General features: G+C 48.7%; 3 protein-coding genes across 3 annotated transcripts; 1 reads left to right on the top strand and 2 right to left on the bottom strand.

The window, feature by feature from the left end:
• Window positions 1–88: 88 nt before the first annotated feature.
• lgals2b (lectin, galactoside-binding, soluble, 2b) lies at window positions 89–2,168 on the top strand. The gene is made up of 4 exons (XM_003972267.2): window positions 89–181; window positions 1,051–1,124; window positions 1,341–1,512; window positions 1,834–2,168. The coding sequence occupies exons 1-4, from the start codon at window positions 179–181 to the stop codon at window positions 1,978–1,980; spliced, it is 396 nt and encodes a 131-aa protein (XP_003972316.1). The 5' UTR covers window positions 89–178; the 3' UTR covers window positions 1,981–2,168.
• Window positions 2,169–2,739: 571 nt separating this feature from the next.
• On the bottom strand, window positions 2,740–4,757 carry uts2r4 (urotensin-2 receptor 4). Its single transcript, XM_029851343.1, has one exon. The coding sequence runs from the start codon at window positions 3,907–3,909 to the stop codon at window positions 2,854–2,856; it is 1,056 nt and encodes a 351-aa protein (XP_029707203.1). The 5' UTR covers window positions 3,910–4,757; the 3' UTR covers window positions 2,740–2,853.
• A 157-nt stretch (window positions 4,758–4,914) lies between these two features.
• Window positions 4,915–10,898, bottom strand: LOC101074733 (arf-GAP with dual PH domain-containing protein 1). The gene is made up of 11 exons (XM_003972282.3): window positions 10,519–10,898; window positions 9,761–9,891; window positions 9,348–9,439; window positions 8,400–8,482; window positions 8,208–8,320; window positions 7,711–7,857; window positions 7,566–7,649; window positions 7,376–7,438; window positions 6,480–6,551; window positions 5,676–5,907; window positions 4,915–5,449 (listed from the first exon to the last, which is right to left on the bottom strand). Exons 1-11 carry the CDS (start codon window positions 10,604–10,606, stop codon window positions 5,421–5,423), a joined length of 1,134 nt encoding a protein of 377 aa, XP_003972331.1. The 5' UTR covers window positions 10,607–10,898; the 3' UTR covers window positions 4,915–5,420.
• Window positions 10,899–18,717: the final 7,819 nt, after the last annotated feature.

Below are 18,717 nucleotides of genomic sequence, written 5' to 3' on the forward strand. Positions count from 1 at the left end.
GGCAGAATGCACTGCGATCTCCATTTACCTGAATTCCTGCTCAGAATGGCCCAAATCATGTGACTTTTTTTCCAACCCTTTCCTGGCTGGTTGCTTCCTGTTGGCTGGTTATATAAACCTCTGAGCTTGTGTTGCTGGTCTTTGTCACTGGAAGGACGAACCACCGAAGGCAGCCAGGATGGTAAGTATGAGGCTCATCTGAGCATTTAATTATCCTCTTCATTAATGAGGAAATTCACCTCTGTGCTCCCGCTTTTACAATTATTTCTTAATACTGTTGGAATTTTTATCAGCACTGAAGAAAAATAGTCTAATAAACGCACAGCTTTGGTGTGTATAAGTCCGTAGTTTGCTCGTTCCTGAAGCCTGTTAAAGGTCGTTAGAAGGAAAGATGATCTTTGCAGATGAAATCGAAGTGGAATGCTGATCCAGGTTTGCATTAATCGAGGAAACAGTTTGGGGGCTTCTGACGGGCTGGTGCACATGTTGCCTGCAAGGTGACGGAAACACCCGGAAGGATAAAAACTCTCAATAATTATTCTCCAATGCTCAGTCAATGATAAACCAGCAGATAAGGATGTGCTGTGTGTGCCAGAGAGACACTGAGGGGCGCGACAGCGGATGACTTCAGCAATATATCGTTTTATTTTATGATCAAACTGGTGGACTGGTGACCACTGGATGGGCCCCAGTAGCAGCAGCCAGGATAAAGAGGCAGCTTTTAGAAGATGGGTGGTATGTGGTTATTAGTTGGAACATAGACCGTAGGAACACACAGGCAGGTGATTCTTTATTGTTTTACTGCCTGGTGAGAACATATAGGAGCAGATGAGGCTCCGTCCTGTCTGCTTTTACAACCGGGGTGCCGCTCCAGCCTGGTTGATCATCAACCGCTCAGATAAGAAGCTCAGCCATCCTCAGGGTGGCATTCATTCTAACTAGAGGATGTGGTTGATTGATGGTTAAAGCTGTGTCAAAATGATTCCCCACCATGAAGGCGTGAACGTCTCTCAGACATCCAAATCTGTGCCTTCTTCGTGATTTCCGCAGAACGTCAGGGACATGTCATTCAAGGAGGGGAAGGAGCTGAAGGTCCGGGTGAAGCCCAGCGATTGCTGCTCCAAGTGAGTTGTACACATGCGCTTCACAAGCACTTTCAGCTGGCAGGCAGGCAGACGATAAAGGTCCAAAAATGAGGGACACCTCTTAGACAAGTTAGACAAGTCTGTCCCCACTGGTGTCCCAGATCCAGATTCCCCCTCAGTCTCAGGCCAGATCCCCAGTGTGACCCCAAACAGAAGGGTCCTGAGCACCCCTCTCTAACCATCTGATCCTCCCAGCTTCTCCATCAACATCGGCCATGACCCCGACAACCTGGCCCTGCACTTCAACCCCCGCTTTGACTTCGGCCACGACGTCAACACCATCGTCATGAACTCGCTGTCAGGGGGGTCCTGGGCTGACGAGCAACACGAGGGAAATTTCCCCTTTACGCGTGGGGAGGAGGCTAAGGTGGGTGGTTTTACTGGCCCTGCTGGTCTGCTGCCAGAGGTCCAGTCACAGAGTCTATAGTCTCCAGCTGTAGGAAAATATACAGCAGATCAGTCAACAGTGCTTTTATGATCTTTATTAAGGTAATAACGTCTTGGGCAATATGTTTATCAATGGGGTCGCCATCTGTGTAACAGTGTAGGTCAACATATAAAAGAGCTGCACAGCCGTTAAAACTGCCATCAAAGACAGATGAAGCAGCGTCAGCTCCACCATAGGTTCTCTTAGCTCTCTACTGGAGAGACGTTTCTGGTGTCCCTCACACATGTGTGTCTCCTTTAGTGCTACATCAACTTCAACATGGAACAGTTTTACATCAAGCTTCCTGACGGCTGCATGATCAACTTCCCCAACCGCCTGGGCGACGTCAAGTACGACTACTTTGACATCCGCGGCGAGGCCAAGGTGATCGGCATCAAGATCAAATGATGACGGTTGCGAACTTGTCCAACATGAGTGTATTAATCTCGTCCTCAGCTGCAGCCAATAAAAACGTTATTCTCTGAGGCTGTAATGAGAAAAATGGCCTACAGATGGCGGCATAGCACCTGCCTTGTTTGCCAGTTTCACTGCTTTAGCCACTGAGGTCCTGAAATAAAACTGGTTTTAAAAAAGGGCCATTTTGTGGAGCGTCATGTATGGGAAATCTTTTCAATTAATATTTATTTTGATTTCTAACCCAAATATCGATGTTTGCTAGCAAAATTTGCACCAGGAAACACCTGAACAAACTAAAGTGCTGTTGAAACAAACACCGACATTTAAGAGAATATCATAAATTAGCAAGAAGCATTATGATGATTAAAATTACACGTATGTGATGTAATATTGTCAAAACTGGATTGTGAATGTAAAAAGGGGACCTCCTTAGGAATCCATCATGTTTGCTGCTACTAGATCCAGAAATAAGCAGAAGAGCTGAGGCGTGATGAAGCTGAAAGCAGGTGAATTCTTGGGACACAATTTGCAGGAAGGCTCAAAGAGGTTGTGGCCTGAGGCCGAGGAATGTGGCACGATGCAATCACATTCCCCGGAATATGAAATATCCTTTACGACCAGCGTGCGAGTCGGCGTATGTGTGTTTGAGCAGCCAGTGAGGAAAATTACATCAAAGAATTAAAAACAAGCCCAAAATGTTAGCGACCGCAAACAGAACATCATCAGAATCGCTGCAATTTGTAGATTATGTTTTAAAAAACCAACATACATTTCATTTCATTGCTACCATTTCACAAACACAACTTCAAGATATAGCTCTCGGATGTGGGCAGAAGTCCCCCAGATGTATCGTTGAGTTAGCAGCTACGGCTCCTGCTGCGGCGTCAGTGTAGCTGATCCGGGGTCGGCCCTGCTCGACCCCACGAACTGGCCTTTCTGGGCCAGGTAATCTTTGTAATTCCGGGTTAGAAGAGTGTAAAGAAATGGGTTGATGCAGCTGTTCCCGTAGGTCAGACACGTGACGAAGAAGTTGACGTAATTATGAGTAGCGGGAGACAAAGCCCTGAGGGTCTCCGGTGAGAAGAGCTTAGCGAGCTGCCATCCCCAGAATGGAAGAAAACAAGCCCAGTAGGCCACCACGATGCTGAAGATCATTGATACGACTTTCTGTTTGAGTCCTCTCCTTCGGGCAGCCCGGCTGCTCCCTCCTAAGCTAGCCTGAACTGCCCAGTAGCGCCTGGCTAGGGAGACGTACAGGGCAACGATGACCAAGCCGGGAACCAAAACGCTTGTCAGAAACAGAACAGTGATATAGATTTTAAAGGCCTCGGGGGTCCACGTGGGGAAGCAGATCCTCTTAACCAAACCAGCCGCTGTTGGTTTGCCCACCCTCAGCTGTATCATCACCATCATGGGCAGCGTTAGCGCGAAAGCTGTCCCCCATATGATCCCTGCCGCAAGCCTCCGTGTCCGGGTCGAGGACTTGTGTGCACTAAAGGGTCTGGCCACGGCGCGGTAGCGTTCCAGGCTCATGGCGACCAAAATGAAGACGCTGGCGTGCATGGTGAGGAGGTCCAGACTCAGGAGGATGCGGCAGCCTGCCTCGCCAAACAACCAGTCGTGGGCAAAGTACGTGCACACCACGAAGGGGATGGTGGACAGGTAGAGCAGGTCGGCCAGAGCCAGGTTGACAATGTAAACGTACATGGAGCCGGTCCGGCGCAAAGCAGCCGAGCGGGTGATCACGAGCGTGTAGGAGTTACCTGCCACGCCCATGGCGCACATGGTTGTTAACATGGCACCCAGCAGGGACGTCACCCACAGGCCTCCGGTGCCGCTGCCCTCCTGGGCCCCTCCGTCCCCCATTCCTGGGCTCACGGCAAGGCCCCGGCTGTTGCTGGCATTAGCAGTGCAGTTCATCGCAGGTTTGCAAGTCAGACTGTGACGTTTCCAAGGCGATCTAAGGTTAGATCAGCAAAGGTCGGGATGGTCGATGCTGGATAGCGAACACATTTCAAAGCTGCAGCGTTAAGGTCAGGAAAGGCGGGGGTCCAGGTCAAGCACGCCGGTCTCCAAATCAGAGGAGCTGAGATATCGGTAATCCACGCTGATGCATTGCCACGGCCGCTCTCGCCCTCCAGTCTCTCTCTCGCCCTCCACTCTCTCTACCTCCTGGAGCGGTTGTGGCAGGACACTGCTGCGTCTGTGTCCTCATTGCAGCTCTCTGGCTCTTCACGTCTGTCCTCCCCTTTTCTCACCAGGGTGAAAACTAGCACGGGCTCATAAATTTGCGGTGTGCTTCTTTTAGGATCTGGTGCTGCCGCTCGCCACGCTACGGTTTTATGTGGATGAGGAGTCAGTGACAGGCCCAACGGCTACAACCACAGGCAGATTTATCACCACGATTAACCGCTGTAGGTTTGGAGATAATCCAGACCCGTGTCACTTAAAGGGTTAAAAACTGACTTTTTTTTTAATCATCTAACTCTCCATCAACCATAGTTTATTTTTATTTTCTAACCAAGTTTGGTTGATTTTTTAATCATGAACTCTTTTTTTTGCTACATTTGTGGTCCAGTTTCAGTCACACAAGTCTAGAAAAGACTTCCTTTATTAGAGTTCACTTATTTTAATATTCTTTGTCAAGGATCAAATCAAATCAAATCAATCTTTATTTATATAGTGTCTTTTACAATCAAAATTGTTTCTAGGCGCTTTCCAGAATCTCAGTGCCTGACCCCCACAAACAACAGTGGCAAGGAAAAACTCCCCTTTAACAGGAAGAAACCTTGAGCAGGACTAGGCTCATGTAGGGGGACCCTCCTGCTGATGGCCGGCTGGGTAAAAAGAGAGGAGAGGAGAGGAGAGGAGAGGAGAGGAGAGGAGAGGAGAGGAGAGGAGAGGAGAGGAGAGGCACAGAGCTTTGGGTAGTTTGAGTTTCTTTAAGTCAAAACAAAACAAAATACCTGTTTGCTGCTGACAAAAGTGGACAGGCAAAATTCGGAAGACATCTTTGGTAGTTATGGTCTTTTCCACACGCAGGTGTCGTTAGACCACACACAAATGTAAAAAATAGTTCCAGGTTTTCTGTTCTCGTGTTTTGCCTTTAAGAACCTTGGCAAACCTTAACAATATATAAAATATAGAAATTAATGTTTAACTCCTCAGCTGTACAAGTAGTGTCGTTGTAAATGTTTCTGGAATGATGTCTCCACTTTGGGAGCTCAAAGGATAATAGGAAGGTTTTAAATCAGAGTTACATTAAAATGTTAATAAAATCACAATAAAACACAATGGAAAATGTTTTTCAAGGTTCTACTGAGGCAAGAACAAGACTACAAAAGTTCCAGATGATTCCAGTCGATGCCAAAAGAAGTCAGGAAAACAGAGTTGACAGGCTCCTATTGCAGATCCCTCCGACCTCTGGTCCATCAGGCCCGGTGCTTGAACAAGGCTTCCACTTTAAAAGACAAGAGCAAAAAGATACACAAATATTATGGACCATTAAAAAGTTTGGCTTCTTGGCCGGCAGTGAGGTGATTAAAGCAACTCTCCTCCTCCCTCAAACATCCTAAAGCTTCTACGCCCACGGTGGCTGATCTGAGGTCAGCGGGGAGCATACGAACAGGATAACAACGGGATGTTTGATTGAGCTCCAGGATGAAGTAATAGTCGCTGAATCTTACTGGTGTACTCCTGAGGGGACATCTGGGCGCTCATGACGTCGCTGAAGTGCTTCAGCCAGTCCTGCTGGTCACTCTCCAACTCACAGGTAAACAGGTAGCAGCGGTCAGGTGTTTTTATGGTTATGCCGTGTTGCCAGGCACCGTTACGATAGGTGCCGGCGGGCAGGCCGGCGGAGACGCTGTAGCCGTGATCTTTGTTCCCCAAGAACACCTCACCCTTCGCAAAGGCGTCCTAGAAAACACACACAACAGCTGTTTTTAGCAGGCTAACAGCTAGCGTCCTCTTCGAGTTATTATGGTATGGGTGAAGGTAATAACAGGTCCACAACCTACCAGGGTCCCGCTATGCTAATGCTAACAGAAACAGATTAAGAGACCTGCTTGCTCTGAGCTTTCTGCACCTACTCCCAGTCACAAAGCTTCATTTTCTATCCAAGCACTGGTTTTTCCTGTATGGGGATCTTGGACATTTGAGTCACTTTAGCTGGTTTAATTATTTCTCTGCTGCACTGAACTCTTACAGCAGCAACACAGCTGAGCTAATCTTGCTCTCGGCACGTACGTCAGATTAGGAAATCTGAATTAAAGACCCATAAACTTACTAAATGTATCTGTGATTTATGAGTCTGAGGGTCCAGACTGTACATCTCTATTGCAGCCTTCTACCCTCTGATAAGGTTTCAGTCTCTCCTCATCCAAATAAAACAAGATGATGAGCTGAAAGGATCCACGATAGTGACGGTCAGACGTCCCAAAGCTGTAAACTGAACATCGACTGTGTCCCGACGCCCGTGTCTCTCGTACCAGCGGATCTTTGTAGTACATCAGTCGTCTGTGGTCCAGCGTGAACCAGCGCTTCTTGAAGCCTTCAGTTTGCTGCAAAAGGAAACAGGATGAAACAGTCAGAGAGCAGCGTTGTTCTCCCATCTGAGAGGACAATTGTCGGGTTTCTCAGATGACTCTCGATCTGTTTCCCTGAAACTTGATCTCGTCTCAGCGTCTAAGCAATAAGGAGCGCTTGTGTCTCACGTCTGGAGCCTCAGGCAGGTCTTCCAGGACACTCTTGACCGAGTGTAAACATAGATCCTGCTGCAGGCTCCAAGGGGTCACTGGACCCGAGAAAGAATTCCTACTGAACCGGAAAGAATTCCTACTGTTATCCAAAATTTGGTTCCCCAAGGAGTCACTGGGGACACCTCCAATAAATGTGTCTCACATGTGAGGAACTTAATGGTGGCGGGGGAGCCAATTAGAGAGCGTTTTCATCCCAGACGGACAGACGGAAATTAAACCCGTGTCAGAACGCGGCTCGCCACATCAAGGCGGATCATCCCGGATCAGATGACAGCTTCCTAATGCGTGTGGAACAGCAACAATGCAGCCGTTTCCTTCTTATCCAATCATCTGTGTTTCAACGTCTGCTTATGTCGGAGCCCCTGACACCTCGAGGATGAAATAGATCCTCGGCTGAAGCCTTTTATTCCCCCTCAGAGAGACTGAAGGACGTGTGGATGATGTGGTCCGCAGGTCTGAGCCCCCAGCTGTCACTCAGTCTGTCAGAGGAGCCGCGCTGACGGCTGGTTAGCCTGTTAGCACAACTGGCATTGGCTACAGTAGAGACGGGGAGAAGTGGGAGCAGGAGGGGCTATGAAACTGCTCCTATGTATGTGTGTGTGTGTGTGTGTGTGTGTGAGACTTGCCCTGGGACCTGTCTTTTCCATGTATCCTTCCTTCAGAAAGTTCCGGGTCAGTTTGGGTATCAGCTGAAGAAGTAAGCAGACCAGCGGTGACAACGCTGTAGCTGACTGCAGCTTTTTTCACCATCTCGGTGACAGTTTCAACAATAATCAGCAGTAAAAAAAGAAAAGAGGGGAAAAAAAAAGCGCTGACCTCAGTGTCTGTCGCTCCAGGAAAGGCCACCTGCAGGTAGCGAAGCTGAACCGCGCGGATCGAGTTGAACCAGTCTACGATCTCCTGGTGAGAGAGAAGAGAGCATGAGGTGACGCCGTGCTGGGGTCAAAGGTCACCTCAGTACCTTGCCGCTGTCGTGGTACACAAAGATGCTGCGGGTGCTGTAGTCTTTGAGGTAGGTGATCTGCAGGCCGTTGGGGTTTCCGATCTTCTCGGGCTGGAAGGTTGCGTTCATGCCGTCGATCTTGATTATCGCTTTGGGCTCCTTCGCCTGCGCCAACGCAGAAGCACAATGAAGCAACTCAGCATCAGCGATGAAGCGCGGCGCCTCACAAAGCCGGTGACGCAGGTGTGTCATCGGCGCGGCGCTTTAATTACACGCTGCAGTTTCCTGGACATTATGAAAGACAGACACAGAAGTGTCCGCGCACGAACACAGTGTTCCCAGTGCTCCCAGCCATGACTGGTTGGCTTAGTGACTCAGCCAGAATGACAGAGAGGACTGGCGGTGGTTAAGCACATGTGATGAAGTGTATGATTATGTGTGGAGGTGAGTCCCAGTTAGGCCCACAGAAGGATCAGGTGGGGCAGCATCAGGACAGGTGAGGAGGAGCCGCTTACGTCATACTTGGTGAAATACTTGAGGGTTCCCTCCCGCTCCGAGAGGACAAATCGCCTGCTGAGGAACTGGCCGTTGTCCCGTCCCCTCTTCATCAACATGCCGTCTCTAGTTTCTGTGGGAGACCAGCGTAGGTGACTCCTCAGCGCGGCGCGATTTCACGCGTGTCTGCAAGCGTGTCCACCTGCGCTCACCTTCATCGTACGTAAAGCTCTTGGCGGGCTCTGTGAACTCCTTCCTCTCATACTTTGCCCTGATCCACTGCTCCCTCAACAGCCTGAGCAGACACACACACACACACACACACACACACACACACACACGCACACACCCACACGCACACACCCACACGGAGGACACATCAACACAGCCAGCTCCAACAATGCTACTGGCTGGCTAATAGAGTTTTAGACAGACACGAAAGAGAGATCGAGGCAGACATAATTATTACAAACACACACATTTCAGTGATTAAAGTCACTTTATCCTGTAAAGGTCGTAAAACCTGTGAGTTTTTTGTTCATACCAGATGTACAAAGTTACCTCAGTGGCCGTAACTGTCGTACATTTTATTAAGATTTACTAGTTTACATTTTCTACATCTACTTTGATTTGACTTGCTAGGCTTGTCACACCCAAAGGCTTGTTTTTATTGATTTAGTGTTGATTAGATGATAGTTCAAGTGCCTCTGATGGCCTCTAGGGAATGTGTAACCATAAATAAATAGAAAATTAATGAGTCAAACTATTTAAACATTAACAGTAGAAGGAAGCATTTGTTTAGGGTTATCATTGGACAACACAGACTGAGCTGTTGGCTGGTAGCATAAGTCTGCAGCATGATCTCATCACGACTATCAGGTGATCACATCAGGGATCTACCCACAGAATAAACCCATTGCTGACCCTGACATCGTAGGCTGAAAGGCAACAGAACCGGCTGTCACTGTTGCCTCTGACAGCTGTGCACAACTTTATTTACACCCACCAGTATATGGATCAGCCAACTGGTCTCACTGGGATCCACAGACCCAGGTCAGCTGGGTCTATTAGCCAGCATCTCTTATTTGCAGTACTTTATACACAAGGGTGCAGCAGCATACAGCGTACACACTGTTATCTGCGTAGCTATGGTTACTCACCGGCAGTCTTTGTGGGTTGGTTTATAGTAGTAGACTGGAACAGCGGCCTCATATTTGCTCTTGGCCATCTGATTACCATTCTCAGCCATCAACTGAGAAGAACACAGATGAGAAACAGATGACTCACTTGGAGCCACATTTTTACACCCTTTCTGTTCAGCAGCTCAACTCGGAAATATTTAGAGACAAAGATGATAAATGAAATGTTTCCCAACCGAAGTGCAAAGTACAGCCACACTTTATTACCTCTGTACAAACATACTGGGCAGGAATGCGATAGACTGAGAGTGTTGGATTTGATTACCCAGCAAGGGCGTCACGTCGCAGAGGTGAAACTAGCTTTAAAATGAGATTTGAAGGGTCACCAACATCACTCCAACCGACCAACCAAAGTTCATAATCTGAGGTCGCACCTGAAGTTCATGGTCCTCCCAGTGTGAAAGGTTCAGCGACTTCACCTTACTGATGGCAGGAATGTTGCGGTGGATCCCAGAGCAGTCCAGACAGATGAAGACCCCCAGGGAGCAGGACCCCCAACCAGGATCTTCAGAGAGAAAATTGAAAAGCACAAACTCGACTGAGAGATGCACAGATGGAAGGAAGAGTTTCTGGTACTCGGAGGAGGTGACTGGAGGGTGAACATGGGAACTAAACAAGGCACATTCTGCATTTTATTAATGTTTTCTAAAAACGTATCAAACATCCATATTATCAGGTCATATCAAGGAATCACAACACAGCTGATGCTCTCTCAGTTAATCCATTAATGGAGGTTAAAAGTGATCAAATTCAAATCTCTCACTCCTCCACTGGCTTTTGTTTTTCATTCTAATATGTGTAATTCACGATCTAAAATGACAAAGATGCATAAATCACAGCTGAAGGTTGTGATCAGGTCTGATCTGCACGTTCAGACTCGCCGCCGGACTTCTTTTGTAGTCTTCCGCCATGAGAAACGCCTCACCTGGTGGCACTATTTACCTTCATGTGCTCTATGATTTTCTGTTTTCTGAGCCTATGAGTATCAAAATGCTAACCCAAACTTAGCTTTGATTCAGCACCCAATGCGGCTACGAAGGTTTAAAGGATAACAGATAAACATTAGTAGTAGGTTGTGGCGGAGTGTTCTGCTCCGCGCCTGCACAAAAATCTAGGAAAAACTCGGTCTCACCGAGGGCTCCGCAGTCTGCGCAGACTTCATTTCCAGGAATCTGCTGGATCTCCCTTAGTGTTCGAGCTGCGCTCGCATTCAGCGACATTTCAGTCCGGATCTTTGCTTCTCAGACGGAGTCAGAGATGTTCGGTTAGCTCCACCGCGCAGCCGCTCGAGTTTAGGCGTGTTCTACCTGCACTGCTCCGCGGGCAAGTCCGCACAGGTACCAGGCAGCCTTCAGTCCAGGCGAAGGAAGGAAATCACACCTCTCCTTGTTAACTGTTCATGTTACAGTGGGCGCTGACCTCCTAGGGGGTGGAGGTCCGGGGCCTGACAAGTCACCGTGCAGAGACGCGGTTTTCAACGTGCGACAGAACCCGGTGCAGGAAGTGAAAAGTTGGGGTTGTCCAAACTCGCTTTTCCGCTTTTCAACATTCTCTGTAGCTTGTCTCACTACACGTGTGCAGCGCTGCAGCCGTGCACGCTCACAGTGACGCCTTCAGTGCTGCACAGCTGCAACATCTGCAGAGCTTTACTGGGATAGAGGGCTTTAATAATATGTCTTTGGACTGATGTCTGGACATCATGCTCTACCGGTGTTGCCTGGACGTCATGTTCCACCGGTGTTGCCTGGACTTCAGGCTCCACCGGTGTTGACTGGACGTCATGTTCCACCGGTGTTGCATGGACATCTGGATCCTTTGAACGCTGCGTCAGGACCAGCTGTAGTACCGTGTTTGACCAGCGGGTGGCAACAGTTAACTGTGGTTCCGCTGTTGCTGCTGTCTAGAATTTCTACTGACATACGTGATTATGATAAGAATCAGTGTAATTTTCCTGGCATCTGTAATAATCAGCCCTACAGTTTTTTCCCCACCATAAAAACACCACAGAAGAAGAGTGTCCAGCCTGAGTTTGGCTGCCTAAGTGAGACAGATAGCAGTTGGAGGCTGCTGTGACAGCCCGCATGAGACGCGGATTTGATGTAATTTTGTGGTGCCACATTTCCCCAGTGACAGTAAAAAAGGCTAATGCCCCGTTAGCGAGCTCATTTGTCAGCCCCACTACAGCAGAGTGGCGGCACTGCTCTTCCCACCCACATCCCTGAATCTTCTTCTGCTCTCTGCCACTTTTAGAGCTGGATAATAACAACTGTCAGGCGGCGCCATGGTCACACCTAATTGATTGTGGCTCAAGTCTCCGTGTGTCTGTCGGCAGACTTTAATAGACATTCAAAAAGGACACAAATGAATGCTGCCGAGGTTCTTTCCTGCCAGTCATATCACTCAGTCAGACCTTATTTGACTCGTGGTTGGGGTCTAACGCTGTAGTTCCTCTTTGCCTGAGAGAATTCTGGGCTGGACGTGCACGTCGCCCCTCCCTCTGCCTGGTGATTTACATGCACACAGTTGGTGGCATTTTGAAGCTGGCTGGTGGATGACGGGGATCAAACGGGAGCAAGTCCAGGCCACCAGGACATGTCCTCCTGGACTCTCCTGACCCGGCCTCTGAGTGTTGACCTTCATTCTACCCTGCTATGTTTTTGATCGGTCCATTTGTTGGCCAATGGACGTTTAAATCAGTCTATTAGCTGGTGCTAATTGGTGGACAATGTCCTTTCTCAAGCGGGGATTAAAACCAGAGCAAGGATGCAGCCAGATGGACATTGAGACGTCCAAGATGTTCTTCTGTCATCGTAATCCATCCTCGCCGCTGTTTATCTGGAAAGAGAACCCTGATGAGAGCCCGACTGGCTCTATAGATGTTGATATATGGAGAAAAGGATGAAAAAAAAGGACAAAGCGAACTTAAGAAGTAAACAGGAGCGAAGGTAAAGGGACGACAGGACCAGTAACATGGATCTGTCCTCTCCTGCCTTACAAATAAGAGGCAGGCAGAAGCGAGAGGAGACAAAAGGATGTCCAGACTGGAGAAAAAGAACAAACATATTACTGGTGGCAGACTCTGTCATGGAGTTAATGGGGTTTTGCCACTTCCCATCATGCCAGAGCCTTTTGAACCGTGGCCTTTGCATACAGAAAGATCATTAACTCTCAGCTCTGCCTCCTCCAGGGGCCTCGGCACCTCAATGACTTGTCAGTGAGCGCCTGGCGTCCGCGTCCCTGCTCCCTGTTGAGTGTGCGCTATGTGCACGCCGTACCAACACTACAGCAACCTGAATCAGTTGGGCTCGAATTGAGTGCCAGTGTCTCCTCCCGCTTCACTTCAGTGCTGCACATGAAGGAAAAACCCCAAAACATGCAGATTAGATTGACCGCAGACGGCGGAATTCACCACGGTCCGTTAGAGCCCATAACATTCCGGCTCTCTGGAGCAGAATTGGGAGGTGGTCTCGCTGCGAGAGCTCGCGGAAGTTTACGGCAGAATCAAAGGACCTCAGATCCTTCCTTCTGTTTGTTGAGACAGTTTTAATGTGGATCCATCCCAGCAGGCCAGATCCAGAGTTCAGGACGCCGGGGGTCAGAGAGCGGAGCCAGAGTGTAAAGCAGCAGGGACAGGGACAAACAGGTGGGACACCTGCTGGGTGATCAGGCCGCCCTCCCCCACCTCCGTTTATTGACTTGATGTGGTGCAGAAACAGGCTGGTGCATGAAAGACGTGCCTCATATCCGCTCCAGCCAACCTGCCTGAAGTTGGATTATAATTAAAATGAGATTCTCCCACAACAGATGAAGGCTGCATAAATCAGAGGTTCAGCTCCAGTTTTTACCTGTGACTGAACTCAGATCGGTTACGCAGCCATGACGAGAACTCCTCATTCGATTTCTGCGGTGATCTTGATTGCCAGCGCGTGGCCGTGCAGATCATTTTACCCAGGCGAGATTCTTTCTGCCAGCAGCAGCCACTGAGTCGTGATTGTCGTCAGATTCTATGAAAGATGAAGTCGTCATAATCTGTTGGTGATGAACAGATATGGCAGCAACATGGAGGATGAAGTGTAAGTGTCAGCAACCTTTATATAATACTTTTCTCCTCCTCCACGACGACAAGCGCCCTCGGTTATGCCGGTTTTTCAGTCTCGGGGGAGATCGCCAGTTTCTGATCAGTGAGCTGGTCTTCACCTGTTATTCCCGTCACGGCTCATCAAAGCCTTTTGTCCTCACGTCCCCCTGAACAAACACCCTGACCAGGTCATGTTGATGAGCTCCATGCAGAAGGACCTGCCCTGTGGATTACTCTTTTGAGCCAGGCTGCGTTCCGGCACGGTCACCGTGGCGACAGATCACAGGGGAGTCCGGACGGATGAGCAGATACCTGGCGTGGGGTGAATTCTCCTGCAGCTGGACAGATGAAGATCGAAGCGGATCGGGAGGCCATATATCAGCATCAGCTCGGTGCCGTGTGAGGCCGACAAGCCACGAGGCTGTAATTACCCAGTGGGATTAACGAGTCTGCTCAGAACAGTTTATTTGCCCAGACAACAACTGTTTGCGATGGAGAAGAGACGGAACCTCGTGCGTCTGGTGATGCTCGCGGCACTTTAAGGCCACTTTTTTCCTCTGACCTTTCCCGCACAATGTTCTCATTCTGAGCTGTGAGAGGGACCAGACTCAGTGACCTGCAGCTTTTGTGTGATTCGCAGCGAGTTCCAGGCATAGAAGAGCTTCACGCAATCTCTGAGTTTGAGGAAGAGCGAGGAAGGCATTTTACGCCTGATTCAGACCAGTCAGGTGGGGGAGGGTCGTCAGTGGTTGTGCTGTGAACGCAGTTAAAGGCTCATTAAAATGAATAAAACGGTCAATTTTATGCTATCAGCTCCTACATTCGCGATACCTTGAGATTCAGCATTAACTACAGTGTTAATGTATGTGTGTAAATAAAAGAGATGAATGAATATTTTCTAATTATTCTCACTAATCCTCTCAATGTACCTCTTGATCATCATTTCAGTGCTCCTCAACGCTCATCTGAGCACATTGTAATTGCTTGCTTTTCTGCTCTGAGGGAGGTAGAGGGAGGGCATAACCACATTTTCTGCGTATGCACATTCTTTTATTTGGAAGTAAAGCAGAAGAACAATTGAATTCCCTGCCCCTTTTCGAGGTCGCCCTCTAGTGGCGGTGTGTTGTAAGGGTCAAGAACCTCATCGTGAGTCCGTCATTTAGGATCTTTGGAAATCTGCCCTGAGGTTCATGGATATCTCTCTTTCTGTTTGAGGGAGGAACAGCAGTTTCAGCTGATAACAGGACTGAAGTTGATTTGTTAATCAGATTTGGCTCAGGAGAGAGAACACTCAAATTCCTTTCTGATACTGGATAAATGGGAAGACTGGTTTCATCATTTTCCGCCTCTTTCACGCGCTTTTACAAAAACCTGTGTAAGACTGGGATTTCTCTCCTCCTTCACAATAAGATTACAGCCACCTTTTCCCAGGGACGTCCCTGTGAAATGATTCTTCGCTGCATCAAAAGCTTCCACTGTGGACGCCACAAGCAGCTCGGCTCTATTTTTACTGAAGGATGCTCGTGCGAGGGAGACAGACAGCGTTCATTATCACACTTCTTTGTATGGAGCTGAATGAATTAAGCTCCCTGCTGGCTCCAGTGTGTTTGCCTGCCTCTGAGTGAGGGTGTGTATTATCATTCTCCCACTTTTAGAAACACTTTTCTTGGAGTTTACCCATTTTCTCTCGGGCGCGTACACGTGTGTAATTTCAGCCCTCGGTACGTTTCTGCAACATTGCTCTGATGGGATATTAATGGCCAGAAACAAAGCGTAAAAACTTTCAAATCTGCCCCGAGTCTTTTGCGAGGTTTGACTTGCTGACACAAGATTTCGGGTTCCAGCGGATCTGTCGCCCAGACTGCTGCCGTCGGTGAAACCCGGGGAAATAAATACATCCAATAAAATCGTCGCAGAAAATGCTAACTGTTATTGAAATCGAAACTGGCTAACGCCCGCCGCCATCCGGGGGGATTAGCAGTCTTCAGAGGTTGAGGCGAAGCATTTTTAAGAGGTTTATCAGAATTATGTAATGTGGATGGAAAATTATTGCCCATCAATGTGGCAGGGAGGGAGCGAGAGTGAGGAGGTATATTTACTCTGGGGCTTTGCTACACTCGTTTTGAAATGGAGAGCAGAACGTGTGGGCTGAGGCTTAACCCTCCTCATCATATGACATATACAGTATGTGCAGAGCGGCTGTGCACATTTGTGAGTGTGCTATCTTTTCTTTTCTTGCCTATCTTCCTCTTCTTTATCGTGACGGGGGTTGGAGCCTATCCCAGCTGCTTACGGGCTAAGGCAAGGTACAGTATGTCACTGCCGTATGTGGGCCCATGGTGGGCCCAATGGGAGCATTTATATGTTTGTCGGCTCTTTACAGAATCCCACGGCCTGACCCCCAACAAGCAACAGTGGCAAGGAAAAACTCCCCTTTAACAGGAAGAAACCTTGAGCAGGACCAGGCTCATGTAGGGGGACCCTCCTGCTGATGGCTGGCTGGGTAGAGAGAGAGGAGAAGGGGGGAGGACAGGTAGAGGAGAGAATAGGTAGAACATAGAAATACATTATATTAATGATAATAAACTGCCGGTAGAGTTGAGTTGAATGGGTCAGCGGGGTCAGAGGTCAGTAGGTCAGAATACAGCTATTAAGGCGTCGATACCTGTAGATGGATACAGAGAGAGTGGGGAGAGAAGCAGAGAAACTACACAAGAAATAACTTCAAGCACTATCAGAACCCCCTGGTGCGCTATCAGTGGTGCTAAAATAGGCAAAGATGAAAATGAAGAAATACTCAGCACAAAAAAATAACCCCCCAGGAGTCTGTTTTCCTCCTGGTCAGGGAGATCCTCCTGCCTGGTTCAGGGCCAGATTCTCAAATACACCATTAAATACACTCTGCCACTTTCTTCCTTTATTTGAATCATAAATCCTAATTCTCACCGCTTCGTCCAGAGTTCAAAGCTCAATTCCTGGAGATGCCTTCATGTGGTTGTATCCTTTTCTACTTCTGAGCCACAGGCGCTTTATCCCAATCATGGCCTTTAAGGGACCCTTTCAAAACGTAGCTCTGTGAGCTGTGGGCTCACACTTTCAGGCTTTTGCTCACTTCAATCTGTTTCCAAGCATGAAATGAATGCAGCTGTATACAGTCGATGCACGTATCCATACGGCCCCACAGGTCCGCCTATCAAACCTTCCACTGACTGAAGTGTGCAGCAGCTTTATGGTGAATGTGATGTCACGGAGTCCCGCTGAGGATCAGCCCAGTGGAGCACAGCAGCCAGATGTTTAGATGCTTCACATAAAGCATCAACCAGTTTGCTTCCTGCATCAATACCTTGAGAGGCTACAGACATTTCAGCCTTCATGATGCCGCACGATGTAAAGTCAGGCCTCGGACTAGAAGCACAAAACCAACGCTGTCAGTTGGTTTTCCTTTGCTCACAAAGAGACCTTAAAGATCTCGACGAGCGCCGCCATCGCCACTTGTGCAGGCGTTAGCCAGCAGCCGTGTGACCTGGAGCAGCCGGCTGGACAAAGGTGATCTGCAGACAGGGGGATGCACAGACGGCCGTTCACAGACGCACCGGATGAGGCTGGAGGGCGCCGCCACGCTCCACTGATCTGATTGGCTCAGAGACGGGACCTGTCCACTTCCATCTGACATCTCCGTGTTCGGTCGCAGGACAAATGAGGTCTGATTGGGTTGGACCTCTCTCCTCGCCGTTTCTGTGGCCTCCTCCGTATTAACCACGCCTCCTCCGTCCAATCAGGGAAACCGAGAATTCTTCCTCGTCGCTGCATCATATTTAGCCTAAAGGATTCAAATGGACAGGAATCACAGGAAGTAGATCTGGAGAAAATTGTCTTACCAGCCACACATTGCTGAATGGATTCGCATGAATGATGTATGTGTTCCCCCATATGAGGCTGGTCCTGCTCAAGGTTCTTCCCTGTTAAAGGAGGTTTTTCCCTGACACTGTTGCCTACATGGACCCAGTGTTGGGCAGGCAACACTGGGTCCATGTATACATAAAGCAACCCAAACCTCCGGTTGATGCCAGTCAGGTGATTAGAAGGCCAGGGATCCTCCCAGCAGATGCGTGCTGTTAATTAACAGGCTGCTGTGGCAGATGTGGGGGGTCAGGGGCTTGACGGTGTTCTCGGCTGCCGTCTCAGTGGGGAATAGATTAAACATGTGAGTGGGCTCAGTGTTGTGGTTCCTGAGCGGGAGGAAAAGGCGTCTGTGCGGCTCTGCTGTCCACACCGAGGAGGTCAGGGAAGACGTCTGTCGGATCAGGACAGGAGATAAAAGCATTGGGTTCCCTCTGAATCCAGTCACAGTGATGGATGCTGAACAACAGCGTGACTCCATCTGAAGGTGCGTTTAAAAATGAGGTTCATGCCTGATCATCAAGGTACTTCAATCCAGCAGCAGCTTCCTGTTCTCCACTGTTAACAAAAGAGGCGTTTGTCACATATTTACCTCAGTCTGGCTCCAATCACAGATTAAATCCCTCAATCTAGTTTTGTTTGCACATTTATTCTGATTTGTAGTTCAATACAACCCATAATCAGAAAATGGTTTGAATACGAAATTAGGACTTTCTCTCCCGTCTGCGTAATGTAGCCAAAATGTTCCTGTTTAGTCGAACAAAAACCTCCCAGATCTGCCCTTTATTTGGATTCTCATTGTTCCTTCATTATCAACTAGGGTCGGACTTCCTGTTTGTAGGGATCAAAGGTCGTTTACCTGTGGATTGTGGGTAATGACAGCAGCCGTCAGGTGTCTCCAATATCTGCTGGATCCTGGACCATCTCCGAAAGTGTGATCTTTTATGATGTTCTTCTTAAAATACTGATGGACTCCGTGATTTGGTGAGTGCTTCTTTGCCAGCGAGGTGTCACTCTTCCAGTGTTTCTCTCATGCAGCTGTGCCAGACGCCTCAGCCGGCTGGTTCCACCCGAGCCAGACCTGCAGGTCAGGTGGATTTCACGGACCTTCCCTTCCTGCAGCCACAGACTGTCAGAAAGCGCACGTGTCCCCTTCCTCTCCGGCGCAATGACATGTTTATTGGGAACCTGAATGGAACCCAGAGGTCTCATCCTGCTACTGCTTCATAAATTCTATCAAGTGGTCTCACAAAGTTTGTGGGAGGCGTGCGTGTTCAACCCAGTGGTGCTAATAAAGCTTTACTACTTCCCCGCATGGAACCAGACTGGTGGCGTCTCTTCCATTCACATCAC

Source organism: Takifugu rubripes, chromosome 17 (genome assembly GCF_901000725.2).
Source record: "Takifugu rubripes chromosome 17, fTakRub1.2, whole genome shotgun sequence".
Taxonomy (NCBI): Eukaryota; Metazoa; Chordata; class Actinopteri; order Tetraodontiformes; family Tetraodontidae; genus Takifugu; species Takifugu rubripes.